This window comes from Heteronotia binoei, chromosome 20 (genome assembly GCF_032191835.1).
Source record: "Heteronotia binoei isolate CCM8104 ecotype False Entrance Well chromosome 20, APGP_CSIRO_Hbin_v1, whole genome shotgun sequence".
NCBI classification, from domain to species: Eukaryota; Metazoa; Chordata; class Lepidosauria; order Squamata; family Gekkonidae; genus Heteronotia; species Heteronotia binoei.
In genome coordinates, this window is record NC_083242.1 from 37,676,174 (window position 1) to 37,703,350 (window position 27,177).

The 27,177-nt window shown below is 50.3% G+C and overlaps 1 protein-coding gene across 1 annotated transcript in view; it reads right to left on the reverse strand.

Annotated features, from left to right (window-relative positions):
• Positions 1–27,177, reverse strand: part of MYH11 (myosin heavy chain 11) — a 107,550-nt gene that overhangs the window by 37,781 nt on the left and 42,592 nt on the right. The window contains 11 exon segments of the mRNA XM_060260978.1: positions 240–433; positions 1,312–1,426; positions 2,666–2,839; positions 5,155–5,328; positions 6,682–6,834; positions 6,961–7,079; positions 9,357–9,452; positions 12,612–12,755; positions 14,634–14,732; positions 21,719–21,782; positions 23,525–23,617. Of these exon segments, the coding sequence (XP_060116961.1) occupies positions 240–433; positions 1,312–1,426; positions 2,666–2,839; positions 5,155–5,328; positions 6,682–6,834; positions 6,961–7,079; positions 9,357–9,452; positions 12,612–12,755; positions 14,634–14,732; positions 21,719–21,782; positions 23,525–23,617 (1,425 nt within the window).

The following is a 27,177-nucleotide window of genomic DNA, read 5'->3' on the forward strand; positions in this document are numbered from 1 at the left end:
GAGCCCTCTCAGCCCCACCCATCTCACAGGCTGTCTGTTGTGGGGGAGGAAGATAAAGGAGATCATAGGCTGCTCTGAGCCTCTGTCCTTGAAAGGGCAGCTTCTGGGAGAGCCCTCTCAGCCCCACCCACCTCACAGGATGTCTATTGTGGGGGAGGAAGATAAAGGAGATTGTGACCCGTTCTGAGATTCAGATTCTAAGGCAGGGTATAAATCCAATCTCGTCATCTTCTTCTTACCCTTTTCTCGTGGTTTGGGATGATGCAGCGGACGAAGTTGGGGCTGGTGTTCCTCAGGGTGGTCATCAGCTTGGTCAGCTGCTCCTTGTACAGCTGCCCGACTGTCCGGAACATTCCCTTTTTGGTCTTGGAGGCGCTCGGGAGGGAGCTCTCCGTCATCTTCGCCATCTGGTCCAGCCCCACAATCCGGTCCACTGAAAACGCAAACCGAGCGGATTTCAGGGGCGCCTCCAAATCCTACCCCCCCCCTCCTATTTGCCCCTTCCTTGGCCTCCACGTGCCCAGGGGTCATGTGATCAAGGACAGGAGGAGCCCAAGGAAGAGGCAAAGAGGACCCCTCAGCCGGCAGCTGTTTCCACAGGTGAAAATGGTGCGGGAGGGAAGTCGGAATGGCTTTCTCTACCCTTGTAGCGCTTGGAGGGACACAGCCCTTTGAAAAGGTGAATCCACCCTAGGGTTGCCGGGTCCAATTCAAGAAATATCTGGAGACTTTGGGGGTGGAGCCAAGAGCAAAGTTGTGACAAGCATGATTGGACTCCAAAGGGAGTTGTGGCCATCCCGTGTAAAGGGACCGCACACTTTTTAAATGCCTCCATTTGGAAATGATGGAGAGGGGCACCTTCTTTGGGGGCTCATAGAATTGGACCCCTGGTCCAATCACTTTGAAACTTGGAGGATGTTTTGAGGAGAGGCGCCAGGTGCCTCTACCTCAGAAAGCATCCCCCCGAGCCCCAGATACCCACAGATCAATTGTCCATTATACCCCATGGGAATCGGTCTCCATAGAATACCCAGCAGACATTTCCCTCCCCCCACAACTGCTTTCTGATGACCCTGAAGTGGGGGGAGGGCCTTCAAATTGTGGGATCCCCTGCCCCCGCCTGGGGATTGACAACCGTAGTCCAACCCCCCCCCCTCCCTAATGCTGTGCGGCTGCTGCAAGAAACATGACTTTTGCCTGCTGCATCATTTAGATCGCTGTGAGGTATCCTGCACCCTTGTGCATAGGATGGAGGAGAGAAAGGGCTTAAGGTGGGCTGCAGGGAAACCAAAGGATGCTCCAGGCCATTACCGTCTTTCCAAAGGTCTGCCACAAACTTCTCAGAGGACTGATTGAGCAAAGCCGTCACGTTATCATTCAGGGGGTCCATGTTCTTGGTCAGCCAGGCAGTCGCGTTGTAATCGACCTTCCAGGAAAAGATGGAGGGGGTTTGGTCATATTTAGAAAAACTCAGACTGTGCAAGAACAAAAGAGAAGCCATGTTGGATCAGGCCAATGGCCCATCCAGTCCAACACTCTGGGGCACACAGTGGCCAAAGAAACTCAGGTGCCATCAGGAGGTCCATCAGTGGGGCCAGGACACTAGAAGCCCTCCCACTGTGCCCCACCCCCCAAGCAGCAAGAAGACAGAGCATCACTGCCCCAGACATAAGAACATAAGAGAAGCCATGTTGGATCAGGCCAATGGCCCCTCCAGTCCAACACTGTGTGTCACACAATGGCCAAAAAACCCAGATGCCATCAGGAGGTCCACCAGTGGGGCCAGGACACTAGAAGCCCTCCCACTGTGCCCCCCCAAGCAGCAAGAAGACAGAGCATCCCTGCCCCAGATACAAGAACATAAGAGAAGCCATGTTTGATCAGGCCAATGGCCCCTCCAGTCCAACACTCTGTGTCACACAGTGGCCAAAAACTCAGGTGCCATCAGGAGGTCCACCAGTGGGGCCAGGACACTAGAAACCCTCCCACTGTGCCCCCCAAGCAGCAATAAGACAGAGCATCACTGCCCCAGACATAAGAACATAAGAGAAGCCATGTTTGATCAGGCCAATGGCACCTCCAGTCCAACACTGTGTGTCACACAGTGGCCCAAAAAAAGGTGCCATCAGGAGGTCCATCAGTGGGGCCAAGACACTAGAAGCCCTCTCACTGTTGCCTCCCCCAAGCACCAAGAAGACAGAGCATCACTGCCCCAGACATAAGAGAAGCCATGTTGTATCAGGCCAGTGGCCAATCCGGTCCAACACTGCGTGTCACACAATGGCCAAAAAAACCCAGATGCCATCAGGAGGTCATCAGGGCACCAGAAGCCCTCCCACTGCCCCCCCCCAAGCACCAAGGATACAGAGCATCACTGCCCCAGACAGAAAGTTCCATCTATATCCTTGTGGCTAATAGCCACGGATGGACCTCTGCTCCAGATGTTTATCCAGTCCCCTCTTGAAGCTGGCAATGCTTGCAGCTGCCGCCACCTCCCATGGCAGGGAATTCTAAAACCTTTGGAACAGGCAGAATCCAAAACATTTGCATGCCTGGAGAATTCCCAGGGCAAGGCCGGTCCTGGACTCTGCAGCTGCAGGTCATGCGTGACACCCAGGAAGCCAAGACTCTGCACATGAACACGGAGCTGAGCTCGGCATCGTACCTTCCCCGCGTAATGGATGATGGCAAACTCCGTCTTATCCTTCAGCTGCTTCTGCTTTTGGAACTTGGGGTGGTTGCCCTGCTCCTGAACCAGTTTCTCCACGAAAGAGGTGTCTGTCGCCTTGGGGAACCAACACTCCTCATCCAGAAGGGCCAAGACGCCAGGGGGGTTATTCTGAAACACCAGACGAGAGCAGCTCATGAGGAAGGAGCAAGCAGTGGCTCCCAAAAGCTCCTCCCCTGCCACAAAGGTTGCTAGTCTTGAAGGCTCTACTGGACTCTTAGTCTTTGAGGTTTCCCACTGCTATAGACAGACTAACTCGGCTACCCGTTTTGACTTAGCTTCGTGAGGGAAGTGTTTGTTGGCGTGGGTGGCTGGGAGAGCCTTGGCCTTCCGCTGGGGGGATTCACTCCATGTGGCTTCCAGCAGCACAGCAGGAAATGGGGCTCAGGGGTTCACTGCCTGCTGCATTTGCAGGTGGAGCCTCCCAAGCCATGAGGATGCAAATGTGTTCAGCAGCCACTGATGTGCAGCTTGGGAGGCAGGCCTCAGATCCAGCAGGAGCTCCCAGGAGCACAGCTCCTGAACCTTTCTGAGGGTTCCGCCTCTTCCTCCCCACCTACCTTGTCCATTGAATAGGAGGTGCAGCTGCATAACAATCCCTGGATTAGGAGAGCGGGCAGCCAGCCAGCCAGCCACCAAGGGCTTTGCCACGCCCCCAGCAGCCCTCATTAACCCCTGGAGAAGCCCACACCACCCTTTCTCCACTTCTGATGTGATTTTGGGCGGTGGGTGTCTTGCTGGCCCTTTGACTGGTGGGGGGGGGCAGAAGAACCCCAGGCGAGCGAGGCCTGCTTGGGCTGCCTGGATCTCTAGCCAGGCCAAGCAGGCCTCGCTCACCCGGGGCTCTCCTTTCTTTCATCAGATTGCTTTTGGCTGGGGGTGGGTGGGATATGCTAATGAGTTATGCTAATGAGCTCTGCCACCTATTTTTCTATAAAAACGACCCCTGTTGTGAGGAATGTGTGCATTGACGGGGGCAGGTGGGAGGCCCTTTGCCCTCAAATGTCCAGTAGCAGTTGATGGGCTGTCCTTCCTCTGAATAAGAAGATATTTGTTCTTTGGAGAGGGGCCATGGCTCAGTGGTAGAGCCTCCGCTTGGCGTGCAGAAGGTCCCAGGTTCAATCCCTAGCAGTATCTCCAGTTAAAAGGAGACCCTGGAGAGCCGCTGCCAGTTTGAGTAGACAAGACTGACTTTGATGGACCGAGGGTCCGATCAGTAGAAGGTAGCTTTGTGTGTCCTTCAAGGCTGCTTATTCCCAGGGTGCACGTCTCTCCTGAATTACTGATCCCATTATCAAGGGAATTGGTTTTTTTCTCTTTGGGCGTTTTTGCACTGACCTTATGCCGGAGCGACGTTCCTCTTCACCGCGTAGCGTCTGCGCGGATTTCGCACTAATTGCTCCGCAGAACCCGGAAGAGCCACAAAGTCCCGCGGCTTTTGCGTCACAAATGTAAACTGGTTTTTGGCGGTTTACATTTGCGATGCAAAAGCCGCGGGACTTTGCGGCTCTTCCAGGTTCTGCGGAGCAATTAGTGCGAAATCCGCGCAGACGCTGCGCGGTGAAGAGGGACGTCGCTCCGGCTTAAGGTAAGTGTGAAAACGCCCTTTGTTTCCTAAGAGCATTCAGATTCTTCTGCTCACCTTCCCATCTTTCCAAAAATTACTTTGATGCAATGTCCCAGGAAAAACCACAGCAAAGCTGAAAGGGTTGCTGTGTGCGGTGGGGAAGTCTAGATCTTCCTAGCCAACAAAGAGTTAGTTTTTATCCAGGACCATTTCTGGCTAAGTTTACTAGCTGTCCTTAGAGGTGATTTTAAATTTTAGGGGGAGATATGTTTTTAATAGATTTTATTCATGTTATCTCTGCTGTAAGCCCCATGGAGCTCTGTGAAGAAAAAAGATGGCTAATAAATATTTTAAATACAATAAATAATAGTACATTTTGCGGGGGAAATCTGGAGAACTGAAGATTGCAGAAGAAGACTGCAGATTTACAATCTCCTATATCTTCTCCCCCCACAACAGACACCCTGTGAGGGGGGAGTGGGGCTGAGAGGGGTCTCACAGCAGCTTTCAAGGACAACTCTGCCAGAGCTATGGCTGACCCAAGGCCATTCCCACAGGTGCAAGTGGAGGAGTGGGGAATCAAACCCTGTTCTCCCAGATAAGAGAGCTCTGGCTGACCCAAGGCCACTCCAGCAGCTGCAAGTGGAGGAGTGGGGAATCACACCCGGTTCTCCCAGATAAGAAATCCGCACACTTCACCACTACCCCAAACTGCATTACCATGAATGGTTTTCAGTTAAAAGGGGAAGAGCGGAATGGCTGCCCTGCGAGAAACCTGGAGGCTGAGCTGGTGGGCTTCTAACTGGAGGTTTCCCCTGAGGTTACTCCCCCTCCAGCCCAGGGGCAAAGGCCATCTTACGGGTCTCTCGATGAGCTCGATGCAGGGCTGCAGGTCCAGCCCAAAGTCAATGAAGTTCCACTCGATGCCCTCCCGCTGGTACTCCTCCTGCTCCAGGATGAACATGGTGTGGTTGAAAAGCTGCTGCAGCTTCTCATTCGTGTAATTGATGCACAGCTGCTCAAATGAGTTGACCTGCAAAGAAGCATTTGGAGAATAATCTCATCATTATTATCGTATGGAAGCGTGTGTAGTGTAGCCAGGAGATCCTAAGAGTGTATGGCTGTTCTAGCTCAAGAAGATATTAGATTTATATCCTGCCCTTCACACTGAATCTCAGAGTCTCAGAGAGGCTTACCATCTCCTTTACCTTCCTTCCCCACAACAGACACCCTGTGAGGTGGGTGGGGCTGAGAGAGCTCTGACAGAAGCTGCCCTTTCAAGGACAACTCCTGCCAGAGCTATGGCTGACCCAAGGCCACTCCAGAAGATGCATGTGGTGAAATGGGGAATCAAACCTAGTTCTCCTAGATAAGAGTCTGCACACTCAACCATTACACCAAACTGGCTCTGTTATGCAGCACTAGGTGGACAGCTAGACTTGCTTTTAAAGCAAGAGACATTTCAGAGGTTGTTTGCCATTGCTTGCCTCTGCATCCTAGCCTTGGTATTCCTTGGAGGTCACCCTTCCAAATATTTACCACGGCCAGTGCTGCTTAGCTTCTGAGATCCGATGAGATCAAACTAGTCTGCACTAACCAGGTCACGACATTAGGAGAAAAAGCAATGCAATGTGTGTGTGTGTTTTCATGATTAATGTCCTTTTAAAAGACGAAACCAGAAAAAGGAGTTTCTAAGTTCAGGACAAGGGTGTCGAGCTAGAGAATTCAGCAAAGAGCAGGGCTTTTCTGAGTTTAAGACCACTGGTCAAAGAAGGTAAAGAAGAGAAGAGAAGAGAAGAGGGAGAGGAGAGGAGAGGAGAGAAGAGGAGAGGAGAGGAGAGGAGAGGAGAGGAGAGGAGAGGAGAGGAGAGGAGAGGAGAGGAGAGGAGAGGAGAGGAGAGGAGAGGAGAGGAGAGGAGAGGAGAGGAGAGGAGAGGAGGAAGGAAGGAAGGAAGGAAGGAAGGAAGGAAGGAAGGAAGGAAGGAAGGAAGGAAGGAAGGAAGGAAGGAAGGAAGGAAGGAAGGAAGGAAGGAAGGAAGGAAGGAAGGAAGCTTTTTTGAGCAGGAATGCAGAGGGATGCAGTTCTGCCTGGCTTGGCATCAAGGGGTGTGGCCTAATATGCAAATGAGTTCTTGCTGGGTCTTTTCCACACAAAAAAAGCCCTGGGAAGAAGGGAATTCAGGGCTTTGAGAAGAATTGCAGAGAGACCTGATTCCGTGTGAGGCTACAGCATGGTGTGAAATGGTGCTAAACAGCAGCGAAGAAAACTCTGCATAAACTTCTGAGCTGGGTGGAAAAAAATTGTTTCCTTAAAGAACGCAAACTAGTGATGAAGCCTGCAGTTCAATTGCTTCTGTAAATCTAGGGCTAAATAAACAGGACATACCTCAAAAATCTCAAAGCCAGCAATATCTAGGATTCCCAAGAAGGAAGCGCCCTGCCTTTTGGTTTTGTCAAGGGCTTTGTTGACCCGACTGAGAATCCAGCGGAACAAACGTTCGTACGTCGCTTTGGCCAAAGCCTCTATTGCAAAGTCAGCCTGCGGAGAAAGGCAGCAAACGAAGAAGAAAACGCAATCAGATTCTGTCTTCAGGAACTCACTCCAAGCGCCAAAACCCTTTGGTGAGCAGGTGGGAAGAAATCCAAAGAGGGAAAGGCCCTTTACCTGTTCTTTGGTCTGAGCTTTCTGGACGACGTCTCTCCCCACCTTGATCCTCGGGGTCAGGATGGCTCGCGTGAAGTCCGTCACATTAATACCCATCAGGTGGCATACTTTCTGTGCAGCTGGAAGGAGAGAAGCAATTCATCACATGCACCCTGCATCTTTCCCTGTTTCAGGCACAAGTAAGATGGATCAGGCGATCACACAGCGATCCCTTTGCTGTGAAGACACAATCCAATCAGCCAGTACTGTCAAATGACTGTGCCCAGGACTGGAGCACAGTGGGAGTCGGTGAGGTAGACAGCCGCCTGGAGCGCTACCTTGCCGCAGGCGCCGGGGGCGAGGGCAGGTGCCCCCTTCTCCTCCCTGCTCACACTGATGAGTTGTTCCTTCTTCGCTCCAAGCAATCAGGAGTGAAGACGGAGCGGGGAAGAGGCCACCTCCTTTTTTCTTCAGTTTGGTGTAGTTTGGTGTAGAGCCAGTTTGGTGTAGTGGTTAAGTGTGCGGACTCTTATCTGGGAGAACCAGGTTTGATTCCCCGCTCCTCCACTTGCAGCTGCTAGCATGGCCTTGGGTCAGCCATAGCTCTGGCAGAGGTTGTCCTTGAAAGGGCAGCTGCTGTGAGAGCCCTCTCCAGCCCCACCCACCTCACAGGGTATCTGTTGTGGGGGAGGAAGGGAAAGGAGATTGTGAGCCGCTCTGAGACTCTTCGGAGTGGAGGGCGGGATATAAATCCAATATCTTCATCTACCTCACAGGGCGTCTGTTGTGGGGGAGGAAGGGAAAGGAGATTGTGAGCCGCTCTGAGACTCTTCGGAGTGGAGGGCGGGATATAAATCCAATATCTTCATCTACCTCACAGGGTGTCTGTTGTGGGGGAGGAAGGGAAAGGAGATTGTGAGCCACTCTGAGACTCTTCGGAGTGGAGGGCGGGATATAAATCCAATATCTTCATCTACCTCACAGGGTGTCTGTTGTGGGGGAGGAAGGGAAAGGAGATTGTGAGCCACTCTGAGACTCTTCGGAGTGGAGGGCGGGATATAAATCCAATATCATCATCATCATCATCATCATCATCATCATCTTCTTCTTCTTCTTCATCATCATCTTTATCATCATCATCATCTTCATCTTCATCTTCTTCTTCACAAAAAAGGAGGCAGCCTCTTCCCAGCTCCCTTCGAAGCAGGAGAGGCCTGAACATGGGGTGTCCCCATGATGTCACTTCCAGTAACTCAATGGGGGGGGCAGGGGTGTGGACTCATGGGGGGGGGTTGCCTGGGGCACCAGAATCCCTAGCACTAGGCCTGGCTCTGGACAGATCTGCGTTTTTTAATGGGGAAAGCCTCACCAAATAGCTGTCAAGTACTGCATGTTCTTCACCAATCAACGCTTCTTTGTTTCATTAAAGGTTTTTATTGAATGAGCAAAGGCTTTACAGGTAAGCAAGTCCTCGCTGAAACTAAGTTTTTAAGTTCAGGACAAGGGTGTCGAGCTAGAGAATTCAGCAAAGAGCAGGGCTTTTTTGAGCTTAAGACCACTGGTCAAAGAAGATAAAGAAAGACATACTTCAAAAGCTTAAGCGCCAAAATCTGCCAAGAGCATGTCCTCCTGGGCATTCCAAGCCCCTCTTAGCATGAAGAAACAAAGGATGAGCGTCTCTGGGATGGAGATAACAGTGGTTGGCCTTGGAGTAGCTCTGTGTCCATTCCCAGGGCGGAAGGGATACTTGATACTGTACGTTGCAGACAGTGTCCCCTCTCCGCTGAATTAGCGTGAGCCAGCTCACAGCTTTTTAGCCTCCAGCTCACACATATTTGTCTTAGCTCAGGAAGGAGGACCCCAGAGCAGGAGCTCACCACTTCAATGCCAGCAGCTCCCATTGATGCAGGAGCTCACCACTGATTGATGCAGGAGCTCACCACTGATTGATGCAGGAGCTCACCACTTCAATGCCAGCAGCTCCCAAAGTAGAATTTTTACTCACAAGACTCTGCAGCTTAGAGAGAGCATTGCCCAGGAGCAGTGTTCCCTCCAAGCTGAGTTAGAGGGAACTAGCTCTCAGAGTTTTAGCCTCCAGCTCTCACATTTTGGTCTTAGCTCAGGAAGGATGACCCCAGAGCACACTGATTTATGCAGTCGCTCACAACTTTAATGCCAGAAGCTCACAAAGTAGATTTTTTTGCTCACAAGTCTCTGCAGCTTAGAGGGAACACTGGTTGCAGACACAACAGACTGCATTCAAAGGAGAAAGATAACAGCAAAGGCGGACCCAAGGGTTAATATACGTAACACAGAGACATAAATCTCACCCCAGTATATTCATGGCAAGAGGCACTCTTGACAATAGCAAGCAGTCTCTACAAAGAGCAATCCCCCTGCAGGGCAGTCCAGCTTACCTGTGTTGTCCGGCATAGAGGCCTGGTCGGTGTTCCTCTCTTTCTTAAAAACAATGTTACCGAGTTGGAGAACAGACGATACGACTCTCAGCATGGCTGTGGGGATATGAAAGAGAGCAGCTCAGCACACAAACGACCTTCTTGCGTTTGCTGTCCCTCGAGCGGCAATAAGTTGGACTGGACCAAGAGGACGACTCCAGAAAGCAAAGCCCGTCTGAAAGACGAGCACGTTACCCTCTGCACGTGCCCCAACTGTTATTTTTTTCTTTATTTAAAATATTTATTAGCCGCCTTTCTGCCTACAGAGTTTGAGGTGGCTTACAATATTAATAAAATGTATTTTAAAAAGCATTAAAGAACAAAACTAAAAGGTAAAATCACAACTTAGGACTGCTTTAATTAAATACAGGGCTTTTTAAAGAACATAAGAGAAGCCATGCTGGATCAGGACAATGGCTCATCCAGTCCAACACTCTGTGTCACACAGTGGCCAACACACACACACACATACACTCACACTGTGGCTAATAGCCACTGATGGACCTCTGCTCCATATTTTTATCCAAACCCCTCTTGAAGCTGCCTATGCTTGTAGCCGCCACCACCTCCCATGGCGGTGTGAATTGCATGTTAATCATTCTTCTGGATGGAACTAAAAATGCATTTATGGACCGCTGCTTTTTATTCTTATTTTTATGTCTTATTAATTATGGTTTTAACTTTGTTATGTAAATGTTTTAAAGCTGAATTTATGTGAATTAAAATGTTGTATGCCGCCCTGAGCCACTTTTGTGGGAAGGGCGGGATATAAGTCTAAATATAAATAAATAAATAAAATAAAAATTAATCACCCTTTGGGTGAAGAAGGACTTCCTTTTATCTGTTCTAACCAGACTGCTCAGCAATTTCATTGAATGCCCACAAGTTCTTGTATTGTGGGAAAGGGAGAAAAGTCCTTCTTTCTGTACTTTCTCCATCCCATGCATAATCTTGTAAACCTCTATCATGTCACCCCGCAGTCGACGTTTCTCCAAGCTAAAGAGCCCCAAGCGTTTTAACCTTTCTTCATAGGGGAAGTGTTCCAAACCTTGAATCATTCTAGTTGCCCTTTTCTGCACTTTTTCCAATGCTATAATATCCTTTTTGAGGTGCGGTGACCAGAATTGTACACAGTACTCCAAATGAGACCGCACCATCAATTTATACAGGGGCAGGAACTTCTTTGCATATTAGGCCACACCCCCATGATGTAGTCAATCCTCCAAGAGCTTACAGGGCTCTTAGTGCAGGGCCTACTGTAAGCTCTTGGAGGACTGGCTGCATCAGGGGGTATGGTCTAATATGTAAAGGAATTCCTGCTACAAAAAAAGCCCTGATTAAATACAACCCAACATAAAAGCATCTTTAGCTGACAATTAAAGATTGAAAGCGAGGGGACCAGGTGCATCTCTGTTGGGGATATTGTCCCATAATTGTGGGGCTACCACTGAAAAGGCCTTCTCTCATGTAGCCACCAAGCAAGCATCTTTGGTCATTAAGACAGGGAGGCCTCTCCCTGTGACATCAGAATCCCCCTGCAAGGACGCTTTTTTCTCTGGTGCTCTCCCTGACAAGCAGGGGTGGAATTCTAGCAGGAGCTCCTTTGCATATTAGACCACACCCCCGATGTAGCCAATCCTCTGAGAGCTTGCAAAAAAGAGCCTTGTAAGCTCTTGGAGGATTGGTTACATCAGGGGGTGTGGCCTAATATGCAAAGGAGCTCCTGCTAGAATCCCACCCCTGCTGGGATAAATATGGAAGCATCACAAGCACCCGTTGGAGAAGGGCAGGCTCTGTGCAGAGACTGAAGCCAGGGAGCTGTCCCCAGGCACAAGCAGCAAAAGGAGTGTTGACATGCTGGATAATCTAAACCTGGGTCCTCCCAATCCAGGAATCGTAGCCAAATGAAACAGATGTCCTGCAGCCCCTTAAAGACAAACAATGTCGATTTCTCTAGGAGTTTTCCCAAGTCAGAGCTCAGTTCTTCAGATGCTTTGGAAGTGAAGTCTGCGTCTCATGAACGCCCATGCTGGTGGAAGAAATGCTGCCATGGCCTCACTGTGGCTTGTATTGTGTGGCTCTCAAAGCCCCCACCACCCCACTGGCCAACTTGGAGAAGGCATTTCTCTCTTTAAATCATTTCGCCAAGCCAGCTAGTGGCTTGGAGAATGCATTGAAAGTTAAAATCGCTTTCTTTCCACCTCATCCTCCCTCCTCACCTATTTGCCTTCCTTCCTTCCTCCCTCCCTCCCCCTCCTTCCTTCTTTCTTTCCTGCTCTCGAACATCTGACGCTTATTCTATGTGGCTCTTACATTCAGCAAGTTTCGCCACCCCTGAGTTAGTGGAACATGTCTATTGATCTGTTTGGTAGAAGACAACGACTGCAGATTTATACTCTGCCCTTCTCCCTGAATCAGAGACTCAAGAGTGGATCATAATCTCCTATGTCTTCTCCCCCTGACAACAGACACCCTGTGAGGTGGCTGGGGCTGAGAGGGCTCCCACAGCAGCTGCCCTTTCAAGGACAACTCCTATGAGAGCTATGTCTAACCCAAGGCCATTCCAGCAGGTGCAAGTGGAGGAGTGGGGAATCAAACCCGGTTCTCCCAGATAAGAGAGCTTTGGCTGACCCAAGGCCATTCCAGCAGCTGCAAGTGGAGGAGTGGGGAATCAAACCCGGTTCTCCCAGATAAGAGAGCTCTGGCTGACCCAAGGCCATTCCAGCAGCTGCAAGTGGAGGAGTGGGGAATCAAACCCGGTTCTCCCAGATAAGAGAGCTCTGGCTGACCCAAGGCCATTCCAGCAGCTGCAAGTGGAGAAGTGGGGAATCAAACCCGGTTCTCCCAGATAAGAGAGCTCTGGCTGACCCAAGGCCATTCCAGCAGGTGCAAGTGGAGGAGTGGGGAATCAAACCCGGTTCTCCCAGATAAGAGAGCTCTGGCTGACCCAAGGCCATTCCAGCAGCTGCAAGTGGAGGAGTGGGGAATCAAGCCCGGTTCTCCCAGATAAGAGAGCTCTGGCTGACCCAAGGCCATTCCAGCAGCTGCAAGTGGAGAAGTGGGGAATCAAACCCGGTTCTCCCAGCTGACAGAGAAAGCAATGCCTCCCCTCTCCGGTCTTGTTGGTCACTAAGAGAAGCAGCCAAGGTCTCCGTTATGAAAGGGGGAGAGATCAGAGACAAGCAGTGCCCCCCCTCCCCCGCTGGTTCCACTCACCAATTTGCTCCTCTTCGTTGAAGCCCATGATGCCCATGGCCTCCAGAGTCTCCTGGAACATCTCGTCGTCTTGCTGAGAGGGGATGGGCACATAGCCGTTGGACAAGAAGGTGTAGTTGTTGAAGCCTTCCAGCAGCAGCTCATCTGCGGGGCCAAGAGAGCAGGGTGAGGGGAGACGGAGGAAACCTCTTGGCCCCGAGTCAACGCCATCACTGCCACCTCCTGGTTCTAAGGTTGGCAACCAGACTGGGAGAAGGGGGGCAGAGTTCCCCTGGAATTACAACTTCTCTCCAGGTTACAGAGATCAGTTCTCCTGGAGAGAAGGGCAGCTTTGAAGGACAAACTCTACAATACACCATGGAATCTATGTGAAATCCCTCCCCGCACAGGTACCACCCCCCCAAATCTCCAGGAATTTCCCAGACTGGAGCTGGCAATCCTATCTGCGAGCCACTGCCCCTCTGTGACCCACTCTCTGCTTTTCTTGCAGGGCCGCAACGCTACAATTGAGCCACAGCTCCATCTTGACTAAATGCTTTTTTTAAAAAATTGTATTTTGTGTGTGTGTGTGTGTGTGTGCGCACGCTTGCCTGGAAGTCATGGCTGATTTCTGATAACCACTAGTCATGGTGGTGGCAGGGCAGAAGGGAATGGAAAGGAGGGGTGGGTGGCGGGGGGAGGCGAAGAGAAGAGAAAGGAGGGGTGGGCAGTGGTAGCCGTGGTGGCGGCTGGCAAGTGGAGGAGGCAGGCAAACCAGGCGCTTGTCTGGGACACCAGGAGGGGGTGGGGAGCCCAATTTGGCACCCCACCCTCCCAGCGCCCTTGGCAACTGCCTAGTGGGGCTGGGAGGCAAGAACATTCCGAGAAGTGGCTTGTTCCCGGCTTCTACCTGCCGGTCCTGGTATTCCTTGGAGGTCTCCCATGCAAGTACTGATGAGATTGAGCTTGCCTGGGCTTTCCAGGCCGGGGCTCTCAACCGAATCCCTGTCCTTCCCCTCCATGCCCTGGTCCCCCTTCTCCCCGCCCCTCCTCGTGCCTGCCTTGTGCTAAATCTGGTTTCTAAAGCTCTGGGCACACAGATGAGGCCCCGGGATAAAAGGGACAAAGGATTTTGCAGAACAGTTTCTTGTGAGGTAGGTTAGGCTGAGAAAAGAGCGTCTGGCCCAGGGTTACCTCGTGAGCTTCCATGGCAGAGAGGGGATTCAAACCCGAGTCTACCAAAGTCTGGTCCAACACTCTAACCACTACGCTGCACTGCCTTTCTTGCATATGACTGATCCGTCTGGATATGAATTTATACAAGCAAGACAAGCCTTAAGCCATTTTGAGCATAAGCCGGTTTGTAAAATTGCTTTTGAGACTTTGTGTCCCTGATATTTGTGTATGGTGAATTTGTTTGAAAGCTTTTGGGCAGTTTTGGAATGCTGAAGAAACTTTACAAGTGGAATTTTGGATTGTCTTGCTTGTATAAGTTCTTGAGGTATCCCATGCTGGAAGAGTAATTGAGCCAGAAGTGCCAAGCCGACTTCCTGTTCATCGGGACACCTTCATGTGATTGTGAATTCCACCAAGTGGAGACTTTATTGTGTTTATATTCGGATTCCTTGGGAACTCTTTCAAGTGGATACCTTACCGTACATTGTATACAAAAGTGCGAATTCTTTGTGATTATTGTATGTTCACCTTCAGGATATTTATTGTCAATGAATATTTTAGTAATTTTGGTCACTATAACCTTTGGTTGTTTTCTGTGACCCCCTGGAATCGCAGCTCATCTTCAGACTAAAGAGATCAGTTTTCTCCAGAGAAAATGGTGGCTTTGGAAGGGGGATTCTAGGACACTGTATCTCACTGAAGTTCCTGACCCTCCGCAAGCTCCACCCCCAAATATCCAGGAATTTCTCAACCTGGATCTGGCAACCATACGACACCGCCCCCCCCCCGATCCCCTGCTGGTGGCCCTTGTGGCCAGGAGTTCCACCGGCAACCCCATCCCAACAGCATTCTGGCCGGCTGACTTACTCTTAATTTTGTCACTGGCTCCAGCGATCATGTAGTAGAAGATGTGGAAAGTCCTCTCTTCTCGGGCCTGGCGGATAGCACGAGACTTCTCCAGCAGGTCTGTCCAGGTCTGTTAAGGCAGCAGGCGCTGAGCAGCCCACGGAGGTCTGGGCCTGTTCTCACATTTTGATATGCTACTCTTTTATTGATTTCCCACGCTAATGCCTCCCAGATCAAAGGTTTTTATCAATTTGTTAACTGGATCTTAACTCTGTACCACTTTGCATTCGCAACCACCGCCCGCCAGCTATATGTAGCTCTGCTAACTGTACCTCATTCCTCGTCTGAAGATGTGTGCATGCGCATGAAAGCTGACGTTCTGAATAAAACTTTGTTGGTCTTAAAGATGTTACTGGACTCTTGCCAGAGAGATACAACTCTTGGGCAATGCTGATAGGTAGCTACACTGGCCAGCAGAAACAAAAATTGTGGAATGCTGTTTTGTTAAAACTAATCAATTTTTGTTTCTGACTTTGGAGGACATTTTGGAGGTCATTACATGATATGGTCACCATCCGTTGGAACAGACTCAACGGCACTTGAGGCATCACTGAGTGGCAACCAAGCTAGAGACGGCAACCCGGCTTCAGCTTCGTTTATAAAATAGGACCAATTTGCTGCTTTAAAGGGGACTTAGGACACTTCCCCGGGGTCCCCAGAGAACTGATCTCAGCTGCTTGTGATGTGACGGAACTCAACAGGTTTGTTTACAGATATACAACTTGAGCCTGGGGGCTTTTGAGTCCTCTTTAACCCTTTGTCTGAATGGACCGGAAAAGCACAAAGAGGGGAGGAGAAAAAGATGTTCTGGGCATGATAGGAAAATCCCAATTTGCAGGTTTTTTTTTTTTTGGGGGGGGGGTCACAATGTCTTGCAGCCTTGATTGACACAATGGCCAAACTGAGGCTCTTTCACATAAATCTTGTGGCTCCCAAAGCTTCTACTGACCCATCAGCTGGCTTAGAGAAGGCATTGGTCTCTTTAAATCACTTCTCAAAGCCAAGCCAGCTGGCAGCTTGGAGAATGCATTTAAAATTAAAGTTGCTTTCTTTCAACTTCTCCCCCCATATTCCTTCCTGGAGAGCCAGTTTGGTGTAGTGGTTAAGTGTGCGGACTCTTATCTGGGAGAACAGGGTTTGATTCCCCACTCCTCCACTTGCAGCTGCTGGAATGGCCTTGGGTCAGCCATAGCTCTCTTATCTGGGAGAACCGGGTTTGATTCCCCACTCCTCCACTCGCAGCTGCTGGAATGGCCTTGGGTTAGCCACGTTTATGTATATAACAAATGCTTAGACTTTTAACTATAAATTATGAAATGTTAATTTTAATGCTTAATTTTATATTTTTATGTTAGTTTTATATGTTGTAAGCCGCCCTGAGCCACCTGGTGGGAAGGGCGGGATATAAATCTCAGATAGATAGATAGATAGATAGATAGATAGATAGATAGATAGATAGATAGATAGATAGATAGATAAAATAGCTCTCTTATGTGGGAGAACTGGGTTTGATTCCCCACTCCTCCACTTGCACCTGCTAGAATGGCCTTGGATCAGCCATAGCCCTGGCAGAGTTTGTCCTTGAAAGGGCAGCTGCTGTGAGAGCCCTCTCCAGCCCCACCTACCTCACAGGGTGTCTGTTGTGGGGGAGGAAGGGAAAGGAGATTGTGAGCTGCTCTGAGACTCTTTGGAGTGGAGGGCGGGATTGTTGGAGCAAGAATCTACATAAACCCAGTCTGACAGCTACAGTATGACAGCTGGTGATCTAGCTGCCAGGCTAGGTCACAGTGACCTGATCAGCAGACCGGCTTGAGCCGGCAGAAGCCAAGTGATGCAATCTGCTGAGTCAGCATGGCCAGGATTGGCTGCTTGGACTATATATGATCTGTGTGTGCATCACACAGGTCTCTCCCTGTGAGATGGTGGTTAGGCGAAGCACTTTGTCCGTGGAGGTGATATTGTATAGACTGCACAAGAGAGCACTTGTCGTGTATATATGTTAATACACCTTTTGGCACTAGTTGCACGCGTCTGCCTGATTTTCTTTCCTGAAGCCCTGTGTCGGGCAAGTCATCTCCCTCACTCTGCTACTCCCGCTCCGACAGGGTTATGGGCCCAGGGCGGTTCCGCTGCGCGGAGGAGAGAGTTGAGAGTTGAGCTGACTGTGAGTTTGGAAAGAGCCGGAGGCGAGTAACGCCGGTGAAGGACACAGAAGCACCACCGTTCTCTGTTTGAGAGCCAGAGGGACGTCGGCAGCCAGCTGTGAGGAGGAGTCGGCACGATGGCTCAGCAACAGCTTGGAGTAGCCGTTGAGAAGCTCACCTCAGCCAACTACGCGGTGTGGAGCCTGAGAATGCAACACTACCTCAAGCGTGAAGGGCAATGGCTGTTCGTGAGTAACCCCCCTGCTGACTTATCTCCTGCCGAGACTGTGTTATCGGATAAGGCACTGGCCAACATAGTGCTATCTATAGGAGATGACCAGCTGGTTTATGTGCGAGGGAAGGACACTCCCAAGGCTGCCTGGGACGCGTTGAGTGCGGTGCATGTTAGCACCACTGCTGGTTCCCTCATGGCCTTGACAAGGAGGATGTTCCGCACCGTTATGCCGGCTGGAGGGTGTGTGAAAGATCACATCAAACGGCTAACGGACTGTTTCGTTGAGCTGGAGGCAAGAGGCAAGACTGTAGCTCCAGACGACAGAGTGTACATTTTGCTGTCGTCGTTGCCACCTGAGTACACTCCCCTGATAACTTCTCTGGAGACGGTGGACGTAGCGACCCTGACCATGGAATACGTCTGTGCCCACCTGCTTGACTTCCAAGAGAGAATTGCGGCCGTGAGCTGTCCGGGGGTGTCGGCCGGGCAGCGTGCTGTTATCGGTGTGTCCGGGAAGACAGCCAAGAATGAGCCAGCTTTTGCTGCTGGCAGGCGTCCGAAGGTGGAGGAAGTGGAGCCGACTGCGTTTGCAGTCCGTCGCTGCTATGGATGCGGGTCGTCGCAGCACCTGCTCCGAGCTTGCCCTGAGAGGGAGAAGAGGCGGGGGCGTGTGCGGCGAGAGCGGAGGACCGCCAGCCCGTGTGAGGAAGCAACCCGGCTGGTCACGTCTGCAGTAGAGAGCACAGGGTCTGCTTGGATTTTAGACTCCGGGGCAACGAGCCATCTCTGCTGCGAGAAGGAGTTGTTGAAAAACATTGACAGTCCTGAGCATAAGTATGTGAGATTGGCTGATGGGACCACTGCCAATTCTGTTTGCTCAGGCAATGTGGAATTTCCTGCACTGAAATGTATGTTGCAAAATGTGTTGTATGTACCCTCACTGCAGTCTAACCTGTTGAGTGTTAGCACACTGTTTGACCAGGGATACCAGGTGAGATTTGAGAAAACCTGCTGCAAAATCCTGGGAGGTGGGGGAAAGTTGCTTGTGACAGGAAAGAGGGAAGGTAAACTGTATGTGGTCCAGAGTGATTGTGCCCAGGTGGCTCAGGTGTCGAATGAGCCTGTGCACAATAATTGTATACATTTGCTCCATAGGAGACTTGGGCACTGCGGATTTAGGGCGTTAAAGAAAACCCTGGAGCTTGTGCCTAGTTTGAAAGTAAATCCTTGCAAATGTTACTTGGATTGCCAGGTCTGCAAGAAGACCAAAAGCAAGGCGTGTGCTGTTGCTAAAGAAAGCTCAAGGGAAAGCACACGAGCCCTGGAACTAGTCCATTTAGACGTTATTGGCCCATTGCCAAAGAGTCTGTCGGGGAGGAGATACTGCTTGGTGGCCACCGACGACCACACGAGGTACGCGTGGGTTTTCACCATGGTGCATAAGTCTGAGGTGTATAAGACATTCACCAAGTGGGTCAAAACAGTGGAGAGACAATTAGGGGTTAATCTCCTAGCTGTACAAACCGACAGAGGGGGGGAATTCTTATCTAACCAGATGAAACGTTGGCTGGAGAACAAGGGCATCGCCCACCGTCTGACGAACCCGGCAACGCCCCGAGAAAATGGGCATGGGGCTGTATTGCAGAATGTGATGTATTGCATGTTAGAGGATGCACAACTGCCAATGACCTATTGGGCAGAAACCATACATGCAGCTGTTTTTTTGCAAAATAGGGTTTGGTGTAATACTGTGAAAAATGTGCCTTACAGGTTACTGTTGAACAAGACCCCAGATTTGAGTTCTTTAAAAGTCTTTGGGTCACGGGCTCGGGTTGGCATCCACTCCACGAGTAGCGGGGAGGGGGATGTCCGGGCAGAGAGCCTAATTTTTCTGGGCTACAAGCCAAGGGCCAGGTGTTATCGTTTCTGCAATAGCAAAAGCAAGATAACACTTAGTAAGAGTGCCCAGTTCAATGAAGAAAGCAGCTGGCCAAGGTTGCACTCCTTGCAGAAACAATTTGTCCTGCTGCCAAGTAGCGATAACGATGTTGGAGCGCAGCCCAGAACTCCAGCCCAGGAGGTGGCACCCAGTGGGGCTGGAGAAGGTGAGCCGAATGCTGGCACAGAGCCTGACGAGCAGAGTCAGGAGGCAGAGCCTCAAATGCAGGAACTGGAGGTAAAGTGTGAGAGTCAGGAGGTTCAACACCCAATTACAGGGGCAGAGCAACCAGCCCAGGAGGTGGGAACAGAGCAACCCGAAGAAGACAAAGCTGGTCCAAGCACAGGGCCACGGGTGTCTGCCAGGTCCACCAAAGGCCAACGTCCCGCTAGGTACAAGTGTCCCTATGTCACTCTGACTGTCAATCCAGACCCACCCGGATTTGAGGAAATGTTAAAAGAAAAGGCTAAGAAATGGAAAGCCTGGGTGGCAGAGTGCGAGGCAAGGGAGAAGGAGGCTGAAGCCAAGCGTCTGAAAGAGCTGGCTGAACAGGAACACGATGATGTGTTTTACAATCATGATGAGTTCCTGCACGAATTCCGGAAAGGGTTCCGAGCTACGTAAATATGAACTGTAATGTTGCTGGTGGACATGTATGTAAACTGTGTAAAGTGTTTTGGTGCACTGGGTTTAAATAGATTAGGAGGTGTGTTGGAGCAAGAATCTACATAAACCCAGTCTGACAGCTACAGTATGACAGCTGGTGATCTAGCTGCCAGGCTAGGTCACAGTGACCTGATCAGCAGACCGGCTTGAGCCGGCAGAAGCCAAGTGATGCAATCTGCTGAGTCAGCATGGCCAGGATTGGCTGCTTGGACTATATATGATCTGTGTGTGCATCACACAGGTCTCTCCCTGTGAGATGGTGGTTAGGCGAAGCACTTTGTCCGTGGAGGTGATATTGTATAGACTGCACAAGAGAGCACTTGTCGTGTATATATGTTAATACACCTTTTGGCACTAGTTGCACGCGTCTGCCTGATTTTCTTTCCTGAAGCCCTGTGTCGGGCAAGTCATCTCCCTCACTCTGCTACTCCCGCTCCGACAGGGATATAAATCCAATATCTTCTTCTTCTTCTCTCAAACATCTGATGTGCCTGTCTTGTGGCTCTCAAACATCTGATGTTTATTCTATGTGGCTCTTACGTTAAGCAAGTTTAGCCACCCCTGGAGTGGGATCTGCCACGCAAAGAGTCAGGTGGGTACTTTTCCATCATACCCTGAGAATCCTTTTCTCTTCCCCTCCCCCGACTGCCTGGTGCAGATCTCTAGGGAGCTCAAAAGCTTGCACCCTATTCTTGTGATAAGTTTAGATAGCAATAAAAAAAGTATAACAGATCTAGAAGGCTACAGATCTACATCAAGTGACATCAATGGGCGTAGAAGAGTGTAACCCTGTTAGGACTACGCTAGTTCATGTCGAAAACGCCTGCTGCGGAGGAAACTATTCAGCTATTTGCTTCTCTGTTTAAACAAAGCTCATTTGTGTAAACACATCCACAAGGGGAAAAAGGCCTAGCGGCTGGCAATCGCCCTTGCATTAAATCACATCGCACTGCAAATATTTATATCGCTTTCCTCAGAGCAAACATGCTGAGTTTACAGGAAGATGAGCTCAGGTTGCATCACTACTGAAGAAGGGAGGGGGAGCTAGCAAGATCCAGGGGGGCAGGATGAAGCCCTGAGAGGGTCGCCAACAAGTCTCAGGACTAGGCTGGAGCAAAGCAAGTCCCTACAAACATGTCGCTTCTTGCAACGGGTCCTGGAAGGGTGTCTGCTAACATACATAGAAATGATAGACTGACTGACTGACCTGGGTGCCTCAAGAGAGAGCTTCTGCCTTGCTCTCTGCTGCCCCATGAGGACAGGTGGCTAGGGGGTGGTATTGCCACTACTGTCTCAGCAGGAAATCAGGGGGCACCACTTCAAGAAATATCTGGGGACTTTGGGGGTGGAGCCAGGAGATGTCGGGGATGGAGCCAGAAGCAAGGTTGTGGCGAGCACAATTGAACTCCAAAGAGAGTTCTGGCCATCACATTGAAAGGGACCGCACACCTTTTAAATGCCTTCCCTTCCATTGAAACGCGGGGCTCATAGAATTGGACCCCCTGGTCCAATTCTTTTGAAACTTGGAGGGTGTTTTGGGGAGAGGCACTGGATGTTATGCTGAAAATTTGGTGCCTCTATCTCAAAAAAAACCCAGCCCCCCCAAGCAGATCAATTCTCTATCATACCCTATTGGAATCAGTCTCCACAGGGAATAATGGAGCGCCCAGCAGACATTACCCCCCTCCGCTTTCTGATCACCCTGAAGCGGGGGAGGGCCTCCAAGCCAGGGGGATCCCCTGCCCACTCCTGGGGATTGGCAACCCTAGCCTACCCAATTTTCAGCAATTTGGAACTGCAGTTTAGGGTTGCCATCTCTGGGTGGCGAAATTCCTGAAGATTTTGGGGATGGAGGCTGGGGAGGGCAGAGACCTCCGCCGGGTGTGATTCTGGAAGATCTCCAGCCACCACCTGGAGGTTAGCAACCTTAGACTGCATAGCTTGCCAGAAAACATAAACCCGAGAGGATGTGCCAGTCAGAAAGTGCATAAGCAAAGCCACCCTCAGATCTCCCCCTGCCCCAGCAGCCGCATTTCTCTGTCTTGACCGCTCAGAAGGATACAGGTTTCTATGTTGGCTCCGACAATGTAGCCGGTAACATCAAAATTGATGCGGATGAATTTCCCCTGGTAATAGGAAGAGAAGAAAGCCTGTCTCAGTATCAAGTCTTTTCACTTGGTGGCAAGTTACAAGGCTCTTACAGATGGCTCAAAACAACCCTATGGAAATATTTTGCACCCCAGTTGTCTTGTTTCAAGGGCAGAAATGGGAAGAGGCAAACAGGTCTGGACGTGGAGCAACTCGCAATTGGAACCTCTGCTGGTTGGTGTTGCTTAGGAACTTTGTTGTTGTTCAGTTGCACAGTCGAGTTCAACTCTTTGCGACCCCGTGGACAAAGTCACGCCAGGCCCTCCTGTCTTCCACCATCCTCCGAAGTCTGCTCAAATTCGTGTTTGTTACATCAGTAACGCTGTCCAGCCATCTCCTCTTTTGCCGTCCCCTTCTTCTTTTGCCTTCTATCTTTCCCAGCATCGGGATCATCTCCAAGGAGTGCTCCCTTCTCATTGGGTGGCCAAAGTAGGAACTTTAGCTCCCCTTTTTTTCCCTGGGGGAGAAACTGTCTTTACAAGGTGGGGAATATTTTTTCTTCAGAGCAAAAAAGGGGGAGGAGGAAGAGAGCCAGTTTGGTGTAGTGGTTAAGTGTGCGGACTCTTATTTGGGAGAACCAGGTTTGATTCCCCACTCCTCCACTTGCACCTGCTAGCATGGCCTTGGGTCGGCCATAGCTCTGGCAGAGGTTGTCCTTGAAAGGGCAGCTGCTGTGAGAGCCCTCTCCAGCCCCACCCACCTCACCGGGTGTCTGTTGTGGGGAAGGAAGGGAAAGGAGATTGTGAGCCGCTCTGAGACTCTTCGGAGTGGAGGGCGGGATATAAATCCAATATCTTCATCTACCTCACAGGGTGTCTGTTGTGGGGAAGGAAGGGAAAGGAGATTGTGAGCCGCTCTGAGACTCTTCGGAGTGGAGGGCGGGATATAAATCCAGTATCTTCATCTACCTCACAGGGTGTCTGTTGTGGGGGAGGAAGGGAAAGAAGATTGTGAGCCGCTCTGAGACTCTTCGGAGTGGAGGGCGGGATATAAATCCAATATCTTTATCTACCTCACAGGGTGTCTGTTGTGGGGGAGGAAGGGAAAGGAGATTGTGAGCCGCTCTGAGACTCTTCGGAGTGGAGGGCGGGATATAAATCCAATATCTTCATCTACCTCACAGGGTGTCTGTTGTGGGGGAGGAAGGGAAAGGAGATTGTGAGCCGCTCTGAGACTCTTCTGAGTGGAGGGCGGGATATAAATCCAATATCTTCATCTACCTCACAGGGTGTCTGTTGTGGGGGAGGAAGGGAAAGGAGATTGTGAGCCGCTCTGAGACTCTTCAGAGCGGAGGGCGGGATATAAATCCAATGTCTTCCTCTTCTTCTGCTATCCAACTGATACTTGAAAGGCAGTTTTTAATCACCATTTCATCTTTTTAGAGAACCCGGGGGGGAGGGGGCTGCACTTTTGGGGGGAGGTCCTCTAGGGACTTTTAGGAGAGAATTCCCAGCCCTCTCAGCAAATGGCATGATTTCTAGGATTCTTTAAGGGGACTCCACATTAGTTAAACTGTTACAGGACATACAAACACACACAAAAAGGTGTCTGTAGCATAGCTTCCCATCGCACAAGAAAAGTGTTTGTAGCATAGCTACCCATCACACATTACACAACAGCAAGCAGGTATATACCAAGAATCCCTTAAAAGGAAAAGATTCCCGCACATGCCAAGGGCACATCCTCACACTCATCCCCAGTGCAGAACTTGGCTACTTACAAAGCGGGAGGAGTTGTCATTCTTCACTGTTTTGGCGTTCCCAAAAGCTTCCAGGATGGGGTTTGCCTGCAGTAGCTGTTTCTCCAGTTCACCCTAAAAATGTGGGGTGTGTGTGAGGGGGGGCGGGGAGGAAAATGCTTTTAGCCTCAGATCTAGTCTGGTGTTATTAAAAGTCAGAAGCAGCCGCATGCTCACACACCCACACAGAGACCGATTCAAACGGTGCTTTCTCCTATGGAACAATAATCTCTCTTTAGGAAAATGCTGTCTGTTACAACAGGCAATGTTTCTTTCCCACACGGAGGAGCCAGTGCACTTAGAAAACACTCAAAAAAAAAATCTAGCATGCGCCGCAAACTCTGTACATTTGCCTACCTGGAAACTTTGTTTGCGAAGGAGGAAAAATCAGGTGCAGAAAGAGATCCAAAGTACTCGGGAGTTTCCCTCTCATCCCTCCCCCATCTAATGGATCAGGTTCTGTATCTACCCATTTACATTCTAGGCCAGGGCAGGTGACTCCTGCAGACTGGGTAAAGGAAATAAGATCATATTTGGCCCTGGCAAGAGTCCAAGTTTACCAATTCCTTTTCGGCATTGTGAAAGGACATTTTTTAAAAAAATGATCTGCTCTAATTCACCCACACGGACCCTTTTCCAGATGTGGTAGAATGAAGGCTTTCGCTTGGCAAGCCAATGATGATGAAACTTAGGGCAAGGAACGCTGAAAATGATATTTAGGTAATGCAGCACAAAGCGGAAGATGACTGCGTCTATTAATCAAGCCAAATGCAGGGTTCTTCCGTTCCGGCATGGCAATGCATAGTTCATTTTGAAAGACCATTAATTTTTTCGTCATGCAAATAAGGACATGCAGTTATGTTGCTGATGGCTAATTAACACAAGCAGAGAGGCTCCTAACGAAGGCTGTTCTTCGAGCAAAGGTTGATGCTGGGGCAGAAGAGGCAGATCTGAGTTTCCCCTGTCACTGTGAGTTTGGCCAGAGCCACTCGCCTGATTATCTACAGTGCATGAGAATCATGGCTAGGTGATCAAACAGAAGAAGAAGAAGAAGAATTGCAGATTTATATCCCGCCCTTCTCCCTGAATCAGAGACTCAGAGCGGCTTAAAATCTCCTATGTCTTCTCCCCTCACAACAGACACCCTGTGAGGTGGGTGGGGCTGGAGAGGGCTCTCACAGCAGCTGCCCTTTCAAGGACAGCTCTGCCAGAGCTATGGCTGACCCAAGGCCATTGCAGCAGGTGCAAGTGAAGGAGTGGGGAATCAAACCCGGTTCTCCCAGATAAGAGAGCTATGGCTGACCCAAGGCCATTCCAGCAGGTTCAAGTGGAAGAGTGGGGAATCAAACCTGGTTCTCCCAGATAAGAGTCCGCGCACTTAACCACTACACCAAACTGGCTCTCCAGGAAGTCTGCCAACTGGAAAAGAGCACTTCTGTTACAGCGTTCAGACCGTCATTGTGCCAGAAATCACTAAGACTGGGACAGATACCCAGGTGAGGGACTGTTGTTGGGTGTGTACTCAGGAACTGGCCACCCGGAGCTTGTTCTCTGGAATTGTAATAGGGCCATTCTCAGATAGGCACCTTCTATGCAATAGAATGGGGATGGGGGCACAATATGTGCAGACTACCCCACACTAGGCATAAGACTCATCCTTGTAACATCTAATCAAGCAGGACCAGGGCGTTTTTTGTAGCAGGAACTCCTTTGCATATTAGGTCACACACCCCTGATGTAGCCAATCCTGGAGTTTACTGTGGCCCTGTACGAACAGCCCTGTAAGTTCTTGGAGGATTGGCTACATCAGGGGGGTGCAGCCTAATATGCAAAGGAGTTCTTACTATTAAAAAAGCCCTGGGCAGGACATACCACATGCTATAGGCCCACTACTGCTTGGGGCAGTCCAAGGTACAAGAACCACCTTTCCAATGCTGTGTTCAGCTATAAGTCCTGAGGAAGAAGGTAGCGAGGAGACAATTCTGCAGCCCCCACCTCTGCTCCTGTCTCTTGAGATTCACCTGTGGTGAACGCATCCCCTGGTCTAACTGAGCTGGTTTTTGAAACCTCTGCTGAGGGTTCAAAGCTCTAAGGAGCCAAAGAGCCCCGTCCAATATATCTGTTGTCCTTGGGAGTTCCACCAGGAGACCCCAGCATATGCACCCAAAGGAGATTTGCGTGCAGAGCTAGCGGAAGAACAAAGGGGGGGAGTACATATGAACATATGAAGCTGCCTTATACTGAATCAGACCCACAGTCCATCGAAGTCAGTATTGTCTACTCAGACTAGCAGCGGCTCTCCAGGGTCTCAAGCTAAGGTTTTTCACGCCTGTTTGCCTGGACCCTTTTTAGTTGGAGATGCCGGGGATTGAACCTGGGACCTTCTGCTTCCCAAGCAGATGCTCTGCCACTGAGCCACTGTCCCTCCCTGAGTACTGCAAATCAGAAGGTTCAAGAGCAGCCGCCTGTTTTGCATCTGGCATTCAGCTTCTTCACCACCACCCGGGGACCTTTAGAAACTCCCTCCTAGACGGCCCGATTCATGTTAATAAAACAGCTGCGGATGACAAGCTTAATTCCTTGACATAATTCCTTGGTTACTTAGCCGGTTTGGAATCATGCATAAAGTCTGTAGACACATGCAAGTCACCTCCGTTACAGCGGAGCACAGAAGAGCAAGCCAGGCCGAAAAGGAGCTGCATGCAAGCAAGCGGGTGTGATGTCACCACTCCACCACCACACAGTGATAAGACCTTTTTAAAAAGAGTTCATTCCCAAAAGCATGTTTCCACTGGAGTGGCTGGCTTTCCTTCTGGCCTTCGAAGGATCACCGGCAAATAAAAGTCCACAAGCACAGAAAAACACACCATCTGACAACCTTTGCGGTGCCCGCTTTTCCTTCGGGCAGCAGAGTCCCAGAGCATGCTAACTGAGCATGAACCCTTCTCCTCATCCAAGATGGCATGTTTTTTTTGGGGGGGGGGGTGTAACTTGAGAGTACAGATCCCACCCAATGTCATTTTGCCGATTTCCCTAGGGGAGGGGGTAAGAGTGCAACCAAACCATGCAGCTCTACACTCCGTGCCTTTGACACACACGTCCAAATTACTCACGTAAGCAAAAGAAGGACCTTGCTGCAGTCAAACAACATGGTATAAAACAAGCGTCAGTTGCACATCCTGAAATGCTTTTTGGAAAAGGTGATTCCACCTACATTCACAATACAGAGATCAGCCACAGTCCCAGTCAGGGGGCCCCAGTCCAGACCCAGTGGGCACCGTGTTGCCGCCCATACCTTTTCTGGTGCCCACAAAGTGTTTTTTAGAAAGAGAGCAAGGCTAGCAGGGGCTTTTCCCCAGCAAGGCTTCTGGTTGGCTGTCAGAAATTTGATCGGATTTGCAGGGGTTTTTTTTAAATGCTGTTTAGGCAGCAGATGCCACCACAGAACGAGGCTCCTCACTGTGTGACTGAAGGCAGGAACACAGCTATTCCTCTACCCTGTTGCTGGCCATTCGGAGGAACTGGTTTGCCCCTGGGTGAGACAGGAGGATGGACTAGATGGACCCTCACTGGTCTGATCCAACAGGGCTCTTCTGATATTCTCATGAAGGCCTCGGCCTCTCTGCCCTGTTGTT